Genomic DNA, 21,077 nt, shown 5'->3' on the forward strand with positions numbered 1-21,077 from the left:
TCTTGTACCACAAGGGGGCAGCCACAACCCTTATCAAGAACATTTGTCCCCAGATTCTGTGAGGTCACACCATACCCATTTGTCTATTTCTTGCTTACCTAACCTGCAGGATCTCCTTCCATATGCTTCCCTCCTTGCTCCTTGTGACACCCCCCTCCCCCACATTTGATCCTTGAGGTGGGAGCAGCGTGCACATCTGGAGGTGATCCTCGCTGCAGAGGAATAGCCTGTGGGAAGGCAGGCCTACCGGGTTAAAGATGCACAGCACCCTTTATGTATATCTAAATGTGCACGCTGAGCCTGAGGGTGTCATGTGATCCCCACTCCCAGTACTGATGATTACAAACAGCTGGCGGGCTGTGGCCTCGGCCAATTAGCAACGAGGTTGGCTGTGACATCACAGTGGAGGAGTGGGGTGAGCGGGGCATTTTAGATGGCTTTTCACCTCTTGAGTTTAAACAGAGACCAGACCTGTCTTTCTAGGCTAGCTAGCTAGCTCTATCTATCTATCTATCTATCTATCTATCTATCTATCTATCTATCTATCTATCTATCTATCTATCTATCTATCTATCTATCTATCTATCTATCTATAGCTCTATCTGTCTATATCTGTCTGTCTTGCTAGGCTAGTGAGCTAGCTCTGTCTGGCTAGGCTCATGAGCTAGCGCTGTCTGTCTTGCTAGGCTAGCGAGCTAGGTCTGTCTGTCTGTATGTCTATCTACCTAATCTATGATAGCTATCTATCTTTTCCATCTATCTTGCGAGCTCCACCTACAGGTATCTACTAGCTACTGCTAGCTAGCTAGCTAGTTATGTAGCGCGTTCAAAAGACACACTTAACAACCACTTCTGCAATAGTCTCGGGTGACCAAATGTCGTCTTTTGTCTGGACATGTCTACTTTTTTTAGGCCGTATCTGGCCGTCCATTTATTTTTTTCTTCTTATAAATGTATGAAAATGTCAGATTTTCATTGCGGGACAAATAGGAGATGGACTACGCTGTATTTTTTTTATATAAGGTTATATAAGTGTGTTAAAGAAATATATACTTACTTACTTTTCTTTCTTTTTTTTTCTTCTTACTTATGCTATAAATATATACTTGAAATAAGATCTAAAGCTGTATTGGTGACCCAGAATTTTAGCTCACTGGTAGCGCTCGCAAACTGGAGACATGATTGCGCTTAGATCATTATTTATTCATTTATCAAACGTATGAGAATTAGCTTTACTTTCTACCCACACAGAGGAGGCATATGTTAAAAAATATTTACAATCTATGGTATCTTTAAGGAAACAGTATCATTTAGCTACATATTTTGAGGACGGGTTGAGTGTCCTCTTTTTGGGGAAATCAAAATATGGTCAACCCATGTTAAACACGCCACAAAGTTAACAGACATTCTGCTGCTTTGCAAGCAGAAAAAAAACACCCTAACTCTCAAAGCGATTGTTGGGTTATGTCATATGACGTTCAAAATGTCTTCTCAATTTTTTTTTGCTGATTGTTTTGCCATGACATCTATTTGTGACGTCACCCGTCATCAAGAACAGAACATTACTCCACGTTCAAAGACAACATTGCCGCATGCGGGTAAGCCAAATTAATCTTATTTGCCTCTTGTTGGACCCAGTGAGCTGTGGTGCGCTTTTCTCAGTGAACAGAGGCAGCAGCTCTGGGCTGGCCCTCCCCTCCATCAATCTCTGTCATAAATCTGTCACGAAGAGAAAAAAGGAACTGCTGAATACAGATTTGTCAGCAATTAATCTAACCTCTATTACCAGGCTGGGATATTGTGGTCCTCTATATCTGAGAACAATAAGCCACTCTTAACATGGAGCATGGCAATGCGGGTTATGTGCTTAAGAGCACTCTTGCAAAGAAGGCCGTTTTGTAGATGGAACACTTTGTTTCAAACCTTAATTTCTGTCCTTTTCCCTCCTCAGCGCAACTCTTTGCACATAAGCCTGCCCGTGTGAGACTGCTGTCGTCTATAATTGGAAATCATTGAGACAGAGCGGTGCCATTAAACCTCGAGGAGACGCAGAGGACTTGGCAAGTGAGTTCAGCTAATTGACATTCTGCACTTGATGATAGGGGGAACATGCATAAGAAAGACATGGGACTTCTTCCACACACGTGCTGCTGCGCACGCGAGTTTGGATTTGCAGCTCCTCTTTTTTTTTTTTCAGAATAGAGTCCGTATTGTTTTTTAATCCACTGAATCTTTAAAAGATGCAACCATAATAGTCTTATGATATTGATATGATGGTAGCCATGGGTTACCTGTACTGTCCCACCCCTAATATACACTGTATATATTTAATCATGGTATTAAAGATGCTAATATTATTTTCAAAAAGCCTTATCGTTTGAGCGCAGTGACACAGTGGCGCGTTTCCGTTACATTTCCTCTTCGTTTATCAGATATCCTGTTCCTGTTTGTGCCCTCCTTTTCTTTTGTTGTTGCACATTTCACCCTTTACATCAGTTCATGTACAAACACTGAGCTGGCGGGCATGACGTTCGTATTCAGGCAGTCCAGTTTAAAAAAGATTTGTGTGTCATGTTTAACCCCCGCCTCACCCGTGCGCGCGCACACATGCACGCCCTATTATAATTACTGGGACAGTTCAGTGGAGCAGTAGGCCAGTGCTCAGCTGCTTGAGACAGAATTAGAGTGGCAAACAGCTGAGCTTCTCCAGGGTACTATCATGTGACCTATCCCACCCACGGGGGCCGAAAAGACCAAGGGTAGGGTTACCATCACGTGCGGTTTCCAGCACGGCCTTATGCGTGTGTCAATACATGTGTTCCGAAGTGCATTTGCAGCACAAGAGCCACACCAAGCAAAGTCTTGTAAACTGCTGATAGGTCTATCTTCGTCACTTCTTTGTAGCCTTTACACTCCACCCACCACCCCCCAGCCTCGCTCCCACTTTGTTCCGCTGACCCGCTTGGGGCCACATGGCGACATGCGAAGGTGCTTCTTCTGTAACGAGAGAGCACATCTGGAAGCTTCAGCTCAACGCTGCCTTATCTATGATGAAAAGAACAGCCCCTGCAGCACATTGTGGGATTGTTTAGATGCATTGTTTCCTTCCCTGGAAAACAACAGTGTGGCTTTTTTCTTCTTTTTTTTTTCAGTGTCTGTCAGCAAAGCACGTAAATGTGAAAAAGCTGAGCGCCGCATGAGGTTTTTACTCATCTAAACCTTTCAATGGTGTCTTTTCAAGTCAAAGTGCTTTTGGACTAGAGCATGATATCATGCATTAAATTGCAGATGTGGAAAATATTAAAGAAGAAATACTCATCACAGACTTGATTATAAGAAACTAATGTTAGTTAGTCTGGACTATTATAATGAAACCTGAGGCAAACGCTCATAAGGTAGTCAATATTACACAACGTTGGTCATGATCATGCTGGTGTACAGTCGAGATGAGGAGTTTACCAGTTCGCCCTTGAAGGCCACCATACTTTCTGGTTGACGCTACTGTACAAAATAAGGGGTGAAAGTGAGATGTTTTACAAGCGATGTAGACACACGTACAGTGTATAATGTAAAAAACAAATATACATGCTTATTGCTTTCTAAAGGGGAAGTCAACCCAAAAATATATTATTGACAAATATATGTTTTATGCAGCCCCACGCGTCTAAATATAGTATTCTGGTTAATATTGCAGAATATGAGAGTTTCAACAGCAAAATCCAGCGTTTTTTTATCAATATCAGAAGGCGGCCATTTTGCCACTTGCTGTCGAGTGAAAATGACATCACAGTTGCTCAGGTTTCAGGTAACAACCAATCACAGCTTAGCTTCAGAAAACAGGTGAGCTGGGATTAGTCGTTACCTGAGCGCTGAGCAGCTGCGATGTCATATTTAGTGGACAGCAAAATGGCCGCCCCCTGAGATTGATAAAAACAGGTGGATTTTGCTACACAACTCATATTCCACAAATGGTCATGTTTATACTGATAAGGTCACATATAACATATTATTGTCAAGAAATGTTTATGGTTGACTTTCCCTTTAAGTGTGTATAAAATTCTACTGATTCCTTGACCTTGTTTGCCCCTTGTCAGATGACCATGTTTTAAAAAAGAAAAGAAAAAAAGAAAGAAAGGAGGTGGGGGGGGGGCAGAAAATACAAATCGAAGGACTGATTGGGGGAAGGGGTTGTCTGTTAGAGGCGATTGTCTGTTACATTTAAGTACATTTTTTGTGGTCTAAAAACATCCAATACCGTACAAAATTATTTTGTATAGAATTTGTTGCCTAAAAGTCCCGGTACAATACAAAATTATTATGCATAAATATAAACGAAGCTTGAAACTGTTTTAAACTGAAACATTTTAGTTTATCCAAATTGTATTTATTTATTTACTATTTTGTGACTTGCTTAGCGGCTGCTTTTTGCCTTTTAGCCATTTTGTCTTGTACAGCCACTTACTGCCGGCTAAAAATGACACCAGAGTGCCCAAGGGCTCAGGTAACGACTCGTCACGGCTCACCTGTTTTCTGGCTTTGGTCATGTGACATTCACAAGCTGAGCCCTCAAGGCACTGTGATGTCATTTTCAGTCGACAGCAAGTCGCTAAAATGGCCGCCGCCAGAGATGGATTAAAACGGTTGGATTTTTCTTTTAATTCATACTCCGCAAAGGCAATAATAAACAGAGTGCCGTGTTTAGATGAGTGGAGACGCATAGAATTAGAATAGAATTATTGCAATCAAACTCACACATCCAAAAAACACTCCTGTTTGGTTCCTTGAAGACTAAATTGTCAATAGGTGTTTGTTTAAACGTGCCCTGCGATTGGCTGGCATCCAGATTGTACCACGCTTCTTGCCCAAAGGTCACTTGGCATTGACCCCAGTTTACCCGTGACCCTTTCGAGGATAAGCAGCATAGAAAATGAATTGATGGATAAATCCCTCTTTCAGCAGTAATATTTTTAGTGATGCAAGATTAAATTTAGCACCAAACACAAGAATAAATACACCCCTGCGGTAATGACAAATACTATTAAAATGAAAACTCCACAAAGTTTATTTAATCCGATTGAATGGAAGAGTCATTGCGTCTTTGTGCGTGAATGCGTGTGCCTATGTGTGTGCGTATTGGCCGAGCGCCTGGTGTTGTGTACTGCTGAGCCGTGACTGTTTACAGCGGAGTAACATGAGGAGTTGACCGGCTTGTCCCGCCTACACCATAACTCTAAATGCAGAACCACAGCTGCGTTTCCATGTTTGAGGCGCGAAGCAAAATAGAGGACACGAGAGTGCGGCGAAGACATCAACAAATGGAAATTAATCACTTTACATACATGAAGGGGAATGGATGGTGAGTTACAGGTGAGGAAATTAACCCACATTCTAGTCAAACCTTTGAGGCCAAAGCTGGGGTCATTTGCTCTTGCCCGTGGATGTGTTGTAGGGGGGGATGGGGTTACATCAGGAATTAGGTAATATTGACATGGTCGTTGCGACCCCGCCCACCCAACAATACTACGATCAATGCAACTGATCAATAGAAGTCATTGACAATAACTGAACTTCTCATGTGGTCAGCCGAGGAGAAAATTCACTATTTTTTAGTCATGTGTGTCCGTATTCATGCTCATCCATCAAAGTGTTCTAAAAAATGCATGCACATATTTATGCACTGCAGGGGGAACTGGCTCTTCTCTGACATAGCATGATTGCCCCCCCCCCCTCCTTTCTCTCTTTCCCTCTCTCTCTTTTCCTGCTGAAATAGTTTTAACAAAAGAGGGGGAGGGGTTGTGCAGTTGGGGGAGGGGATGTATGTGTTGCTCTGTTGTCACTAGGCCAGAGAGGGAGGGAGGGAGGCTGAAGGGCGATCGAGGGAGTGGAGGAGAAAAAGATATGGTCCCAGAAGGGAGTGCGGACATACACAGTACACACACATACACACACCCACACTTCATACACTCTCTCGGGCTCAACGCTTGTTTTGTGGATTACTTTTCACATTTTTGGCAAGCAGATACAGACATGATCAGGTCAGTAATCGTTTGCTAACTTGGAGCGTTAGCTTGGAAATGTTGTGCTATGCGCTCCTCATGTGATCTGATCGTTCCCATGTGTGGTACGATTCCACTATACATGCTGTTGCCTCCAACGAGTTTACCCCGTGTAAGGTCAAACCAGGGGATGGAAAGGACTCGAGGCTGGAACTCGTGTTCATGTTGAGTACATTCTTCAAATGTCACTTTTTCATTTGTTTGAGGGGGAAAAATGGTTGGACATGTGAATGTGTTGTGTGCATCTGGTCTTTTAAAGGATTAGAAACTTACCTGCCGGCTAACCGTGTGCTTTTGTGGCCACACGTACAAGCAAGCCGTCCATCTGTTAGCATTCAGCAGGACAAAAATGACAGAAACTGAAAGCAGTGAGAGGGCAAGCTCGGTTGCAAAAAGCAGAATTTTAGTCACTTTTTGAATATTTTAAGCATACGTATCTCCGAGCCAGTCTCTCTCTCCCTCTCCATCTGACATTAAACTGTGCGCGTTCCTCAGGTGGCCGTGTGTCCCAGCTGTCTCCAGGTGTGAGATGAACCATGGAAAGGTGCGGGGGTCCGCTCACTAGCCCAGCTCGCATCTATCCACCCAACCGACCGTAGCCCGGGGGGGGTCCTGCAACATGCAGCGGAGCTCCCACTAGCACCAAGTGGACCCGGTCCTGTCCTCCTTACCTGGGGCCAGGGCTGCAGAATGCTCAGTCCTGTCATCCCTTACAGTAAGTTTCCAAACATTTTGCAGATCATCTGTTTTGGGCCGTTATCACTTTTAGGGGGTCATCTGGGGAGCGGTGTAGCCTGGACAGACATGCTAATGGCTTTTACAGCTGAGTCTCCAGCTTTGCATTGAGGAATTTCACAGAACGTGTGCAGCTTCTCCTCTTTTTTTCAGCTCCTTCGTGTGAATGTAGTGCAGTTTGTTTAGACACTCGCTCAGACAATAAGATGTCTGTTCTAATATGTTCACAACAGCAAAACATTTGCTGGTTTGTATATAACAATCCCTAATTGTTACAGGGGTTCTTTACTATACTGGGAAGGCCAGGGGGGGAAAAGTGACATATTTTCTATGCAATATTTCAATACTTCAAACAACACCATGCAGTACTCTCTTGTGTTAATCAGCAGAGGTTGCTATACAGGCTGATGAATATGCTTATATTGATTGACTGGACTATTGATTAGGGCTAGCTTTAACAGGATTACGCTGCTAACCTGATTGGAATAATGCAACAGGAATTTATTTTCACATTTTCATCGAGTAATGCCAAGTAGAGGTGAGAAATGTAAGATGGTTGAAGGGTACTTGAGGGGGGGGGGGTCTTTTTTAGGCTAGACACAAGTCGTGCTAGCGTGCATCTGTCACATTCCTCCCTTCAAAAAAGACTCACATCTTCTTGTTAGATTTCCTCATTTTTTTTAAGGGTCCAAATACGACATGTACGTTGAATTCCAGGTCATCTTTATCACAATGTGACATCAAAAGAGTGATGTTATGTTACTAGTATACCCTTTTTTAGTGGCCAGTTACCAGGGATGAAAGCGCTTGTGTGATTGTTAGTAAGAAGGTGTCAACAGCCTCTCATTAGTCCTGTATTGTAGCGCGCATTAACATGCCCTCCGCCTACACACACTCGCACTTTAGGCTTCTATTACAATTAAAGCAGCTTGTTTAGCAAATTGTAGCACATCTTAGGTCCTCATTAGATGTCATGGCAAAGACGTGCTCGTGAAAGGGGCAAAAAGAGCACAGCGAAGGGCAGATGGAGAGGACGTGAGGAGGGACTGGTCAGCTGCAGCCTGATATATGAGTGGACACAATAAGCAAAAGGGGGCCAGGCCGGCCTCTGCCACATGTGAGTGTGTGTGTGTGTGTGTGCGTGTGTGTGCGTGTGTTTGTGTGTGGGAGACATGAAGTGATGGGGGAAGGGGAAAACTGACCACACAGGCTCGGACACAGTCGTCTTTTACAATAGTGAGAAGAGAAGGCTGCCTGGAAGAAAAAGCTCAAGTAGAAAATGGAAGCAATGGAAAGCAATATTGATTGTTGTGAGATTAGTGTCAACAATTCTCTTATGACATAATATATTGGTGGCCTAGAAGAAAGCAGCTCCTCATGTTGGACTTTGCTCACGACTTACATAACAATGCAGCCCCCCCTTTGCAAGCAAAAGGAGATAACGCTGCATTACTCTCTTCATTAATATCCCTCTCCTCCCATTGATGTCTTCTATATGGCTCGACGCGGTAGTGTGAAGTCTTTAACTAGCCTAAATGACCCAGTAATGTGCAAACTGGGCCGGTTGGGGCGGTGGAGGTCATTTATCAGCACTATGTACTAGTACAGTCCCTCTCTGTGGAAGTGGACAGTACATGTGTGCGGCGCATGGACAGAGAGAGGATATGTGCTGTGTAAATAGATCGCAGGTTAGATTCCTGGCATTCCAGCAGCCTGACTCATCTGAAAAATGACCAGGAGTCTCTTTCTGTCTGTTTGCCAGCAGAACAGGACACCCGCACCAAAAGGCGCGCTTCACATGCAAATGTCCGTCCGGTCGGAAATGAAAGACTTTTGTTTATTGGGAGTGGAGTACAAGAAACAACAACTCCTGGTGTGTGCGTGCGTGCGTGCGTGTGTGCGCATGTGTGTGTGTGTTTTTGCCCCCCTTCCACAGCCACTTCTGATGCTTCACAACCCCCCAAATCCCATTCCCTCTCAGACCCTTCCCCCACATCTACTTTCATCTAATTAGCCCCTAATTACTCAAACTGACCATGCAGTGGACTACGGGTCCAGTTTGCTCCTGCAAACACCCGTGACTTGCATAATTTATGTTCTGCTTATCATTTCGATGGATGAGAATACCAGATTATTCTGAAAAAAAAAAGTGCTTGCATCACTCTTGGTCAATCTATTGAATGAATCAATTAGAGGATGTAATTGAGTTTAATACATTGGTGGTAGAACTTGTATTGATGAGTGCTTTCATTCCTGCTGAGGTCAGCCATCCAACAAAACGCATGCGATAGCGTAAGTGCTACTTTTCCACTTCATGTAAAGTCGTTCTGCTTCTCCTGCCTCAACATGTTCGGTTATCTTCTGTGATATTTGAAGCCATAGGACATTGTAGTTGTGCTACTAAACTGTAACTCAAATCACATTCACGTTTACATGTGGGAATACAGCTCTTGGTTTTTGGGGCCTTCTTGTTGGATGTTGCGTAAACCTTTTAAGATGTATTATTCGGGTGATTATATATAACTTAACTGTAATATGCAATGTTTTAATTTATATTTCAACATACTTAGTTATCATAAGTGTTAACCATCTGAAGCCTTGCAGGTCGTTTTATGCAACTTCACATGTTCTCTAGTCCAGTACTGAACTGTACTGCGGGTCAATCGACTCCAGGGATTCCATTGAATTTGCATTTGATTATTTGAAGTAACAACAAAGCAGTTTACCGCATTTTTTAGACAATAAGTCACACTTTTTTCCATGGTTTGGCTAGTCTTGTGGTACGACCTGTGTATATTGAAATTAGAGCTTGGACTCTAACCCAAAATCTCTGTTCCCTAATGGTGTTGAGGGCAGCGAACCAGTTCAAGAAATTTTAAATTTTTAAAATTGCTTACCTTACAGGGACTGCAACATGAAAAATCAACTTTTTGGAGCTTTTAGTCATGTTAAAATGTTAATTCCTCACCAAAAACATGACCAAAGTTGTGTTTTCCTCCATTCGCCCCCTGTATGAGAAATTCTAGGTTATTCTGCTCTCCAAGCACCAGCCCCTCCCAACCTGAGAAAACGAGCCGTTGGCACGGTTTGACGTCATTGCGTACGGCCCCACCCCCGCACCGCCTCTGCGGACTAAGCGCACGCCCACTTCCTTTGAGACCTCCCTCCATGGGATATTGACAAAAGTAGCCTTTATCAATAAACATTCTGTCCAGATGAATTCAAAGCAATCAATTATCCTGCTAAACTAGCAGTATGTCACACATTAGCTGCTATGACAACTTCTTCCTCTTCTTTTTCTTCATATTTGACTTCTTCAATTTTTTTCTTCTACTTTCTTTTGGCAGTTGGCAAATACTTTTGCTGCATTGCTGCCACCTTCTTTAGCATAACTTATATGATAACTTATTCTGTTGTATTGGAATTCATACTCCAAAATATATGGTAAATGTGTAATCTTGGCGCAGGTTATAAGAGGATGATGCAAATGCCAGTCCCAGACTATTTGAAAAAAAAAACTGTTTTCAATTCATTGTGTGAGGTGTCAAATGCAATCTATTCAAGATGAAATAATAACGTGAGAAGTTATTGGGGCAGGTTAGACCAAATGTTGGTATATTTTGGTGTTTCACCGTTGTGGGTGTGAACACAGCCAACTTGATATACTGCCAATCAAAGCAGTTCCTCTCATTCAATTTAAGTGTCGTGCACGAGAGGGACACTTTTCGTCATGGCGGACAACTTCAAACAGGCTGGATTGTCAAGTATTTATTGGGACCTGCTCTTAAACAGAATCTAGATTAAGCCTATATAGAGCTCTCCTTGAAAGATATGGCCATGAGAAAGTTGAGCCCCAGCATACCATCCTATTACATTATGCCCGCTTGCGGACCAAACATCCAATAACTTGAAATGACCGCAGTACACCGAGCGCCATTTAGTTCAAGTTTGCTGAACCATGAGTGGGTATTCCCCGTGAAGGTGTCATCCATGCGCCCATAGACGTGTGATGTGCATCAAACTGGCAGTACGACTGTATGATGATCACACTGATTAAGGAAAGCTGTCACAGTACCAAGCCGGCTTAGTTCTCATCTTTGTCTGCTGCTAAGCCAAGCGTGGCCAAGAATGGAGGGCTCTCTACAAGTTCCAAGCCAACACCAGTTGCTAGATTAGGGCCGGGGCTCCCTCACTCATCCCTCCTAATTCCTGGGCTAACCCCCACCGCACACCCATACGCACCCTAATACCCTCCCTCCGACACAGATGTCTGATGCTCCAGCACACATCGGCACTTTTAATGGGTCACTGCAATTGAAATACATTTCACTTCAATTGGAAAATTTGTGAAGTTGAGTGTGGAGATACCGCTGCAGGAATTACAGTACTAAAGGGGAAGTCACCCCCCCCCCCATAAAAAAAAAATATTGACAATAATATGTTCCATGCAGCCCCACTAGTCTAAATACGGTATTCTGGTTAATATTGAGTAAGTGGAATATGAGTTAAGCAGCAAAATCCAGCATTTTTTTTAAAAATCAATATCAGAAGGCGGCCATTTTGCCACTTGCTAAAATGACATCACAGTTGCTCAGGTCTCTGGTAACAACCAATCACAGCTCAGCTTCAGAAAACAGGTGAGCTGTGATTGGTCGTAGCCAGAGCCCTAAGCAAGTGTGATGTCATCTTCAGTTGACAGTAAGTGTCAAAATGGCCGCTCCATGAGATGGATAAAAATGGCTGGATTTTGCTTCATAACTCATATTCCACAAATGTAATATTAATCAGAATGTCATGTTTAGACTGGTGAGGTCACATATAACATATACTTGTCAAGAAATGTTGAAGGTTGACTTCCTCTTTAATGGTGTAGGTTGGTGGTCACAGGTTATGCATGTACACTTGCAGAATCTAATGAGATTCAATACAAGATTTAAGATTAATTTTGCCTTGAATATGGTTATAATGACCAGTTTTGATTGTCAGACAGGTACAGGTAACTGTTGTCATGGGGATGTTAGGAATGGTTTCCACTGCATGCTAAATGTAGCACAAAATGGTTTCTTCCCTCCCTGGTCACAGTTTAAACTTGAATTGACTGTACAAGGCTGTATTAGTTGACATTTTACAAGACGCATACAAAGTTGTAAACGTTAAGTAAATTAGAATCCTCTTGATTATGTTCACTTTTCCCACATCCTTGCAAGTTATGATGAATTTTTAAAATATAATATAAAAATACAAATGACTACAAGTTGTACTGCTAAAACAACAACTATACACAGTGCTGTAACGTAATGTAATGACGATAATAAAATTATGGCAAGTGATAATTGTTAAAGGCTAGGATGGGCGCGTACTGATACCAGGCATCGGTATTGGGCTGATACCCGGCCTTATTTCAAGGTATCGGTTTGTGTCTTGTGGCCATTTTACGATCAGGAATTAGAAATTACAAATAACAAAAATAGAAATTTGTCATTAATTTAATGCACTTTTAAAGAAACATGCTTTATTGGTCTTTCTTTAATTTGTCATTGTTTTTTTTTGGAGGACATTTTAAGTATCAAAAGTGGTATCAGTAGAGTTGAGTACTGGTATCGAACATCCTTAGCTCATTTTAATTTTAAGTATTTTAATCAGTGTCCACGGGTCATGTAATGCTGTTTATGCTGTTCCCTCCTATCAATCAGCGTATGTTGTATTTCAAGCATGCAGCATGATTAATATTTATACAGCGCTTGTAGACATACCTCACAATTACTCGATGGAGGTTCCAAGCCCTCCAGTGGTGCTGTTGATGTCTTCAGTTTGTCTGGCCGAGCGAGCGTCAGATTGTGACACTACTGAGATAAAGCCGTATGTGCGCTAATCCTTCATTAGTCTGCTTTCCCAGTCTGCACACACTCCAACTCCATCTCCCAGCGTCTGAGCTCTGTGATCCACTCCCGGTTTTTACATTCCATTCTGCTGAATTTGGATGAGGATTTCAGGTCACACTAGATTACTATGGTTCGAATATGTCTTTTAATCGATTATGGGCCATCTGCCAGTGCTGAAGATGGGATGAGAGGAGATTTAAACTATTTGCCTGCAATCAGTGGGAGCTGTTTAAATGTATGGATATTGTGCTACGCAATATGTTGGTACATACATATAGCTGCAAATGGGGAAATTGAATGTTAACACGGATGCTAAATAAAACATCTCATATTGCTCTCAAACACACTTTTGTTACTAATTTTAATAACTGAATAAAGACGCCTGCGGCCCCTGAACCAAATGAGGCTCTTTAGTCCCTCTCCTGTGGCTCCCTGTGGATCTCTTAAAAAAATTCTTTTTTTAGAAATTAATACATATTTTTTACATATTTATTTGTATTTTTTGTAGATGCAATATTCTTCAAATGAATTAATAGTTTAGATAAAAATGAATAAATAAATATTCAAAAAAATGTCAGTCCAAATTTTGTTGTCAGAAAACCCTGAAAAAGTAAAAAAAAATTACCTAAACATGTCCAAAAAGTGACCAGCAAAATGTCCACAAAGGAAGATGAAAAGCAGAAAATTACCATAAATTGTCCCTGATATTACCAAAAACGTCAGAGAATTTAATTTAAAAGGCAGAAAAGAAAATGTTCAAAAAGTAACTTAAAATGTCCAAAAACAAAAGAAAGGCAGAAGTTTACCATGAAATGTTTTTGTAGTTGTCAGAAAAGTATTAATAAAAATAAAAAAACTGAAAAGAAAACATTCAAAAAGTAACTTTAAAATGTCCAAAAATAAATCCTGATAATTACCATAAAATGCCCACAAAAATTTGACAGAAAGGCAGAAAAGTAATTTTTTTTATGAAAAAACGAAGTATGAAAAATTACAAAGAAACAAATCCAAAAACTAAATACGAAAGGAAGAAGAAAATGAATGTCAAAGTATTGGATGCTGCACAATTTTGTGTTTTAGTTCTAATTAGCTCTTGAGCCCTCAATACATTAGGCTAACTTTAACACACACTGTTTCCTTCATAACAATTTTTTATTTTTTTGCGGCTTCAGACCGATTAAAAAATATATATATTTGTTTGCCCTAAAATGGCTCTTTTGATAGGAAAGGCTGCTGACTCCTGCTGTAGACTTTCACAGCAAAGTCAAGCGCTCATGTTGACCCAATCAATTCATGGTAATGGAAATGTGAGAAAACACTGAAGAAGGTCTTCCAGTAATATGAATAACTTTTTGAAAGAAAAAAAAAGTCAAAAAGTTATTTTTTTTCATATACTTCTGTTTGTTTGTGTGTGTCTTTTTGAGATAATTGTCTCCGTGTATGGGTCAGCGCCATGATCAGGAATTCCCTAGAGTGTAAGGATTTCTCCGATCCTGGGCGGGGCTTGTGATGGCCGAGAGCGCTGCCATCCTTGGATTGGATGAGCAGGATTATTGGGCTGAAGGATCATTTAATTTAGGGATCAACATGTGGACCGTTTAGAGGCCCATCTGGTGGTCCTGGTGGCCATGTGACACGGCCGGCACTAATCTGCATGTAGACAGCGTCAAAGTCGAATGAGCAAGTGTGTGCACGTGTGTGTTTTTTTTTAAATGACCAAACACACAAACATTCCACAGAGTTGAAGAGCTGTTTAATTCCTTTAAACAATGCAGTGAACTGGAAGTGGATTAAGGACCTCCTCCAAGGTCAAATAGTCCTAATTGTACACATTTAAATGTGTCTAAAGTTTGTCTTTCTTTTTGTATGCATAACTATTAGGTATATCAAATTATTGACGCTTACTTGGAAAGCCTGTACTGGGGGAAAAAGTTGCAACGCAGCAGACAAAGCCACGTCAAAATTTAACAGTAATAAAATCTAATAATGCATATATTTGTGGAGACTGGGGCCAAGTTGTATTTTACAATTTAAAAAATGTTCATAATTTTACAAATTACTTCATGTTAAAGATTAGATAGCTCTTAATATGAAAAGAAAAATGCACTGAGCGGTCACCAACGCCTTACAAATGCAATTATGCCATCTAGTGGCAGAAAAAGAACCTAAACACAAATTAGTATCACACTCGGGGTTTTTTTTTTTACAGTGCAGTACATCTTTTTAATTTTAACTCAATTTTATGAATTATTATAACATTACTGTATCAATGACTAAAGGAAGCAGCCATATTTCTATTAGTTTAACATTTTCCCCCCACTTTTATGTTAACAAGAGTATGAAAACTATTGTAGATTTTATTGTACATTTATGGTGTTAACCATTGAAGTCATGCGATTAATTACGATTACAAATTTTAATTGCCTGACACCCCTAATAAATATTAACCTAAAGGTTAAATGTAACTTCCTTGGTAGAGGTTAAAAAACGGGAACATTTACTAAATTAGTCATGAAGCAATGATTCAATTACTCAATCATTTAGGAATGTTCATATCACTTTTTTTTTTCCCCAGACAGATGCTTAATTTATACACCATCATCACACGCATTTAGCATTTTGATATATTTTCTTCAGTTTCCATGAAACAGAAAATGCTCTTCTGTGTAGGAAACTTTCTGTCAGAAGCCCCTCTGGCCCAAGCCTAGATTAAAATCCCCCACAATGTATGGAATGTCAGCCTAATGCTAGTCATGTGGAAGCCAGTCAAGGGTCGCTCTGCTTGTGAAAGTGTGTACAATCACGCATTGAACACACTTTTTGGACTGCTGAATCAAGTGCTACTGTCAGCATGCCGAATGACAAAGTACTGTGGTTGCCCGCCACAAATGACGCCGCCCACGCTCGGCCCCCTGTCCAGCACGACCCCTGAGGTTTGGGCCGAATTAGATCATACGCTCGGTGGGGGTGGCTTTGTTGACTGGGAGACTCGCTGAGAGACAACAATGGCCCCAATGTGAGAGAGGCAAAGGCAGAGGACAGTGCTGCGGCCAATGGAGGCTTATCGCCGTGGCGACCAGGCCGGGGGCTATGTTGGCAGCTTCTCATAAAGATTAGGACAGTTGTCCCCCCTGCCTCAATGAGATGGTGTGGAAGAGCATAGGCTAAGCGCTGACATGATGCTCAGCTAACCGGGATGACACTTTGCTTCCTAATCTCCTCGAGAGCAAAATATTCCCATTTTAATCTGGAAAGTTGAATCTTTGAATCGTTTTCTTTGGTGCGCAGAACGTCACAGCTTGATGTGGACCACTTGTATTTTTCTTAATTTGTGTGTTTGTACAGTTTATAGACTATACCTGAAATTATATATCCATCTTTCATTTGGAATAATTTATGACTTTTTTTTTGTCAGAGAAAAGAATACATGTTATTTTTGTTTTTGTCCCCCCAACATTTGTGTTACAGATACCAGTGTACAGTATAAGTGACACCGTTGAGATGATAAATATTGAAAATATGTACACTGTAGGCCATATGGGATTTAATATATGTAATTATCAGATTTAAAATGGCGTCTGTAGTTTTTGGTGCCAAACTGTTTCCCAAATATATTGGCGTGTGTGGGAATGAGAGGCATTAACTTTGTGCACACAGATTAAGAAGTTCTGTCTATTACCTCGCTTTAGGTGACATGCAGATCCGCCTACCTCAAATATGGCAGATGCACTGATGTAGTGCAGTAGGTAAACCCACTCAAGGTGGTGTCTGTGTATAATAAATACAGTATTTATGTTGACACATTCACAATCACAGTTTATTTTTATTTTTATAATATGGTCTCCAGTTTGGGTCCACTATCGGTTAGCTAAACTGTGAAGCTAATTTTGCTAATTTACCTGCGTCTACGGGTTTCAAAATTACCGATAACGTGTAGGCCTATACATATTTATGGTAACACATTCAAAATCACATTTTTTTTAATAGTATGGTTTCTAGTTTGGGTCCACTATCGATTAGCTAAACTGTGAAGCTAATTTTGGTAGCTTACCTGCGTCTGTGGGCTTCAAAATGACAGATAACGTGTATAGGCTGCATATTTATGGTAACACATTCAAAATCAGAGTTTTTTTAATAGTATGGTTTCCAGCTTGGGCACACTATCGGTTAGCTAAACTGTGAAGCTAATTTAGCTAGCTCAGATGCATCTGCGCTTTCAGAATTGCAGATAAAGTAAGACATCATATTTTTTGTATCTTTTATCTTTGAGTTGCTATTTGCTAACCTTACATGTTGTCATAGTCTTTTTAATCAATTTGATCAAAAACAATCCATGAATCCAAATGTAAAAATCTTTGGAGGTTCTTCCATGTTGATGCTTGCTTAGCTAGGTGGTCTCAGAAATGCATCTCATGGCATACTGGTGGCTGGGACTGCCTGGTGCACAACACAGAAAATAATAAATGTTCTTTCAAAAACCACAAGTATATTGTATAATTCCGATTTTGACATTTATAAGCCAGGATGACTTTCCAAGTCAAAGTCAAGTCGAGTCCCATGAATGCCAAGTCTCTTTCATACGTTTTAGCCAAGTAAGTCCCAACTTCTAAAATGGGCTATTTGTGTCAAACTCGAGTCAAGTCATGTGACTTCCCCGGCAACTATAGATACTCTATGGGTGTGTTCACACTTGCACATTGGTACTCTGGTGTGATGTGTACCCAGACAAGTCGCATGCTCACGCAGGCATTTTCGTCATCAGACCAAAAGTTGCCCAGTGAAAAGCCCAAACAAGCGAATGGACAACATTCGTGACGTATTGTATGAGTCGATTCAAAACTTTAAAACGATAATGTCTACTTAGTTCAAATCCACGCAACCTATCATGAGTAAATCCTAACAGAAGATGTCCGTGCGTTTTTCATCCGCCCAACTACCAAAGTCAGTCAAGTGTATGTAATGTCAATGAGACTAACTGCAGTGTTGTCGACAGGTCTATTGAAGATGCACTGGTCTCCGGAGCACGCCGCCCCTCTATCTCAGTGGCCTGAGCAGCACCTCGATGTCACCTCCACCACTTCCCCTCCATCTGTCCACAAACACGAGCCCTATGTGTCGGCCGCTCGCCGCAATTACGCTCACACGGGTTACCCGTGGGCCAGCGACGACATATCAGCCCTTACCGCTTCTTCGCTTCTCAAGCGCTACGCGGAGAAGTACTCGGGACTGGAGCTGCCCTACGAGCGCCCCGCTTCAGGGGCCTACCCAGAGCCCGGAGCTTTTCTGAAAACCGAATCGGAACCCTGGGCTCTTAGCCAGGGCGTGGAGTGCTACCCCGGAATTGAAGCGCTAACTGGCACCAAGGTGGGCTCCGGATCCGCGGGCATCCCAACCACGGGAAGCGTGACTGTCGTGAGTAGTAACTTAGCCTCGGACCCGGGTTACAGCGCTGCTGGCTCCTGCGGTGCCCCGTCGTCCCAGGACTACCCTTCCGCCTACAACAGCACCTACCTGTCTTCAGGATACTGCCCTCAGCCAGGCTCAGCACTTCCCCCTGCCCCTCTTCACTCTTTGCAGGCCGCGCCCACTCTCGTACCCAGCTACAGCGCCAGCACTCCAGTCTACAACTACCCGCCGGGCTGCTATCCCCAAAACAGCCTCTCTTCCACTTACAGCCACCCCAGTGCCTCCTACTTGCCCCCAGGGATTAGTGCCCCGACCCCTCTGGCCCCCAGGCCCACTATGGTGGGGGGCGGTTACAGCTACCCGTCGCACAGCCTCGGAGGAGGCGGCGGCGAGGCCGGAGCGCCGCTGAAGCGCAAAGCCTTTGAGATGGGAGACGACGGACAAGAAGGAGCCGAGGTGGAGGGATCACGCTACAGGAAATACGGCAACGGCCTCAGCAAAGGCAACGGGCACGGCAACGGCTACGACGTAAGCGGCCCCGGGTCGGACCCGCAGCCATACAAAGCCGGGAAGCCCCTCATGTCACCCCCTTATCGCAGAACGGGCGATTACAGCCCGCCATCCGGCCTGGCGGTGGAGAATACGTCCGGGGAGCACAGCTTTCCTCGTCAGAGGATGCCGATGAAGATACCGGCGTCGCACACACGGGCCGAGGACCCCGCCGGGGGCCACTGAAGATTCCCTTGCGCTTGGAACCAAGGTTTTTAACCCCAAAAACGTTTGAATATCGCTTGCAACAACAAGAGGGCACAAAATTCAAATGTATTATACCTCATCCTTTTCATTATCCATGTTTTCCCAAAGATACACACGGGCATTTTTGGAGTATTGTTGGAGTATTATCGGAGCATTCGCTACATAGATAAAGAAAATTGCAATGTATGCTTCTCTCAGGATCTATTTATTCCTTTCTGCTACTGTGGCAGCACCGTGGAAATGTTGCTTTTTTTGGGGGGGGGGGGGGGGCTTTATTGTATGTGGCCATGAGTTTTAACCGGCCCAATGACTGCAATGTACTCTACCAGCCCACAAAGATCATTTCTGACCAAAAAGTAAGCAGAGCAATAATTGAAAAGGTGCCGTACGACTTCAGCACAATCATACAGTAGCAGATTGAGAGGCTTGAGGAAATGAATGTTCTTATACGTGAACCCCCCCTTGCCCCCCTTGTTTGTTTCCTGCCTCTTGTTTTCAACCGGTTCCATGCTACTGCTGTCCTGTTTATACAAATCATGCTGCTTATATAAAAGCTGGCCTTTAAGTTGTTTCAATACAGGATCTCATTCCTGTGTATTTTGGCAGTATGCAACTTCGGGGCACGTTGTTTTACATGCAAATGCTCAAAGGGGGCGTCGACAAGAATCCATCTTCTATTTTGTCTTAACTATGAGCAACAATCATGCAAACATACTGCTGAACTTAACAATGCAATTGAGCGGCATGTAAATGCGCGCAAAAAAATGGGCCTGCTTGGATTCATTGTCTTTATTTTTGCCTCTGGAAAGGAAGATTTATCGTCATGTTATTGAATACTCAGGAAGAATATTATTACCTCAGAATGATGATGATGATGAAGAATGTATGTTATTACCTTTGGAGTGCTTGTTGGGAGCCCTTTGGAGCAAAACTGGAGCTGTGGGAAAGCAAAGCATACTCTGAAATCTTCAGGGAATTTACAAGGCCATTGACAATAACAGTGGAAATGCACACACACGAGCACATGCATGCTTACACACACACACACACAGACACATATGCACACACAAACACACTGCTTTGTTGCTCTGGGAATAAAAATGGCGATATTTGTACCAGCGCCTGAAACGTTGAATGTAATTCAGATTGTTTTTTTTTTTTTAGAAAGGACAATACATGCCATAATGTACATCGATGACATTTTTAGATATATGAAACATATTTTCTTCATGTATAGATTCCCTTATAGATTTTTGGTGGAGAGTTGAATGATGTTATGTGTTAGTTGACCTGTATGTAGTTTGCAGCAGGGCGAACGGTTTTATAGACAAAAACCACGCATGATGGATAACCGAAAAACAAACACGCTTTCAATACATGTTTTTCCAAAATGTCTTAATGTCAGTGTTGGGTTTCTGTTTTTTGCAGCGTCAGATTGTTGGATTGGCGCCACAAAGGAGTTGGTTTGTGATCATTTTGCTAGTGCCATTTTGTTAATCAGCAAAATCAAATTGAAGAGCACGAACCTCATTGATTGTAAGATTTCGTGTGCGGATATTGTATACGAAAGCATCACATTTTTGCTGCATGAAGCAAATTCATTGAAAGTGTGACACATGACCTCGTCACACATCTTCAAATTCAAATAAGAGATTCAAAAGGTGAAACAAAACTAAACCCCAGTGTTTTAAAAAGTATTTAAGCGCTTAGCTATAAGAATTGAATGCTCTTCAGTGTCACACACAATATGCTACACAAACTTCTCATTTAGTGAGTTTTGTTCAACCCAAAAAGGATTTCAGTGTTATCTTCTCTTTTTTTCATTGTATCTTGTGCATTCTCTGTAACCATTTCTACCTCATTTTGAAGACATTGTACATGGAAATATTTATTTCATGTCCTTTCATATGACAGATTAGGAGCAATGTTTCTCTACTTTGACTTGTTATAGTCTACCTCAGTAAAACTGTCATGTCATGAAAATGAAGATATCGTATACCCACACCCCAAAAAATCTAAATTTTGTCTTTTTTGTCTATCAAACCAAAAATGTTTGATGTTTGTGTGTTGTCTTTCACTAAAATGTACAATGTTGACAACTAAATGTGGCACTGGTGTTTTGTGTTCTCACATATTATTCCTTTCAGAAGTTGCTTTTTGACTTTCGGCTTAGTCCCGGTCGGTCGGTCAGGCGTCGGTCACCACAGCCTTTTATTAAATGAAGAAACACAAATAAGATGGC

The 21,077-nt window shown here is 42.0% G+C and overlaps 1 protein-coding gene across 5 annotated transcripts; it reads left to right on the forward strand.

Moving 5' to 3' along the window:
- The first annotated feature begins 452 nt into the window (after positions 1-452).
- On the forward strand, positions 453-20,861 carry LOC147167138 (fidgetin-like protein 2). 5 transcript variants are annotated; one of them, XM_086088167.1, is made up of 5 exons: positions 453-780; positions 1,559-1,598; positions 1,952-2,064; positions 6,552-6,771; positions 17,667-20,861. In XM_086088167.1, exons 4-5 carry the CDS (start codon positions 6,747-6,749, stop codon positions 18,812-18,814), a joined length of 1,173 nt encoding a protein of 390 aa, XP_085944293.1. In that variant the 5' UTR covers positions 453-780; positions 1,559-1,598; positions 1,952-2,064; positions 6,552-6,746; the 3' UTR covers positions 18,815-20,861. The 5 variants fall into 5 exon arrangements, with proteins under 5 accessions (XP_085944293.1, XP_085944294.1, XP_085944292.1 ...); XM_086088168.1 differs by lacking the exon at positions 1,559-1,598; XM_086088166.1 differs by having other exon boundaries at positions 453-2,064.
- The last annotated feature ends 216 nt before the right edge of the window (positions 20,862-21,077 follow it).

Source organism: Leptonotus elevatus, chromosome 10 (genome assembly GCF_054856555.1).
Source record: "Leptonotus elevatus isolate MCC_2025b chromosome 10, RoL_Lele_1.0, whole genome shotgun sequence".
Taxonomy (NCBI): Eukaryota; Metazoa; Chordata; class Actinopteri; order Syngnathiformes; family Syngnathidae; genus Leptonotus; species Leptonotus elevatus.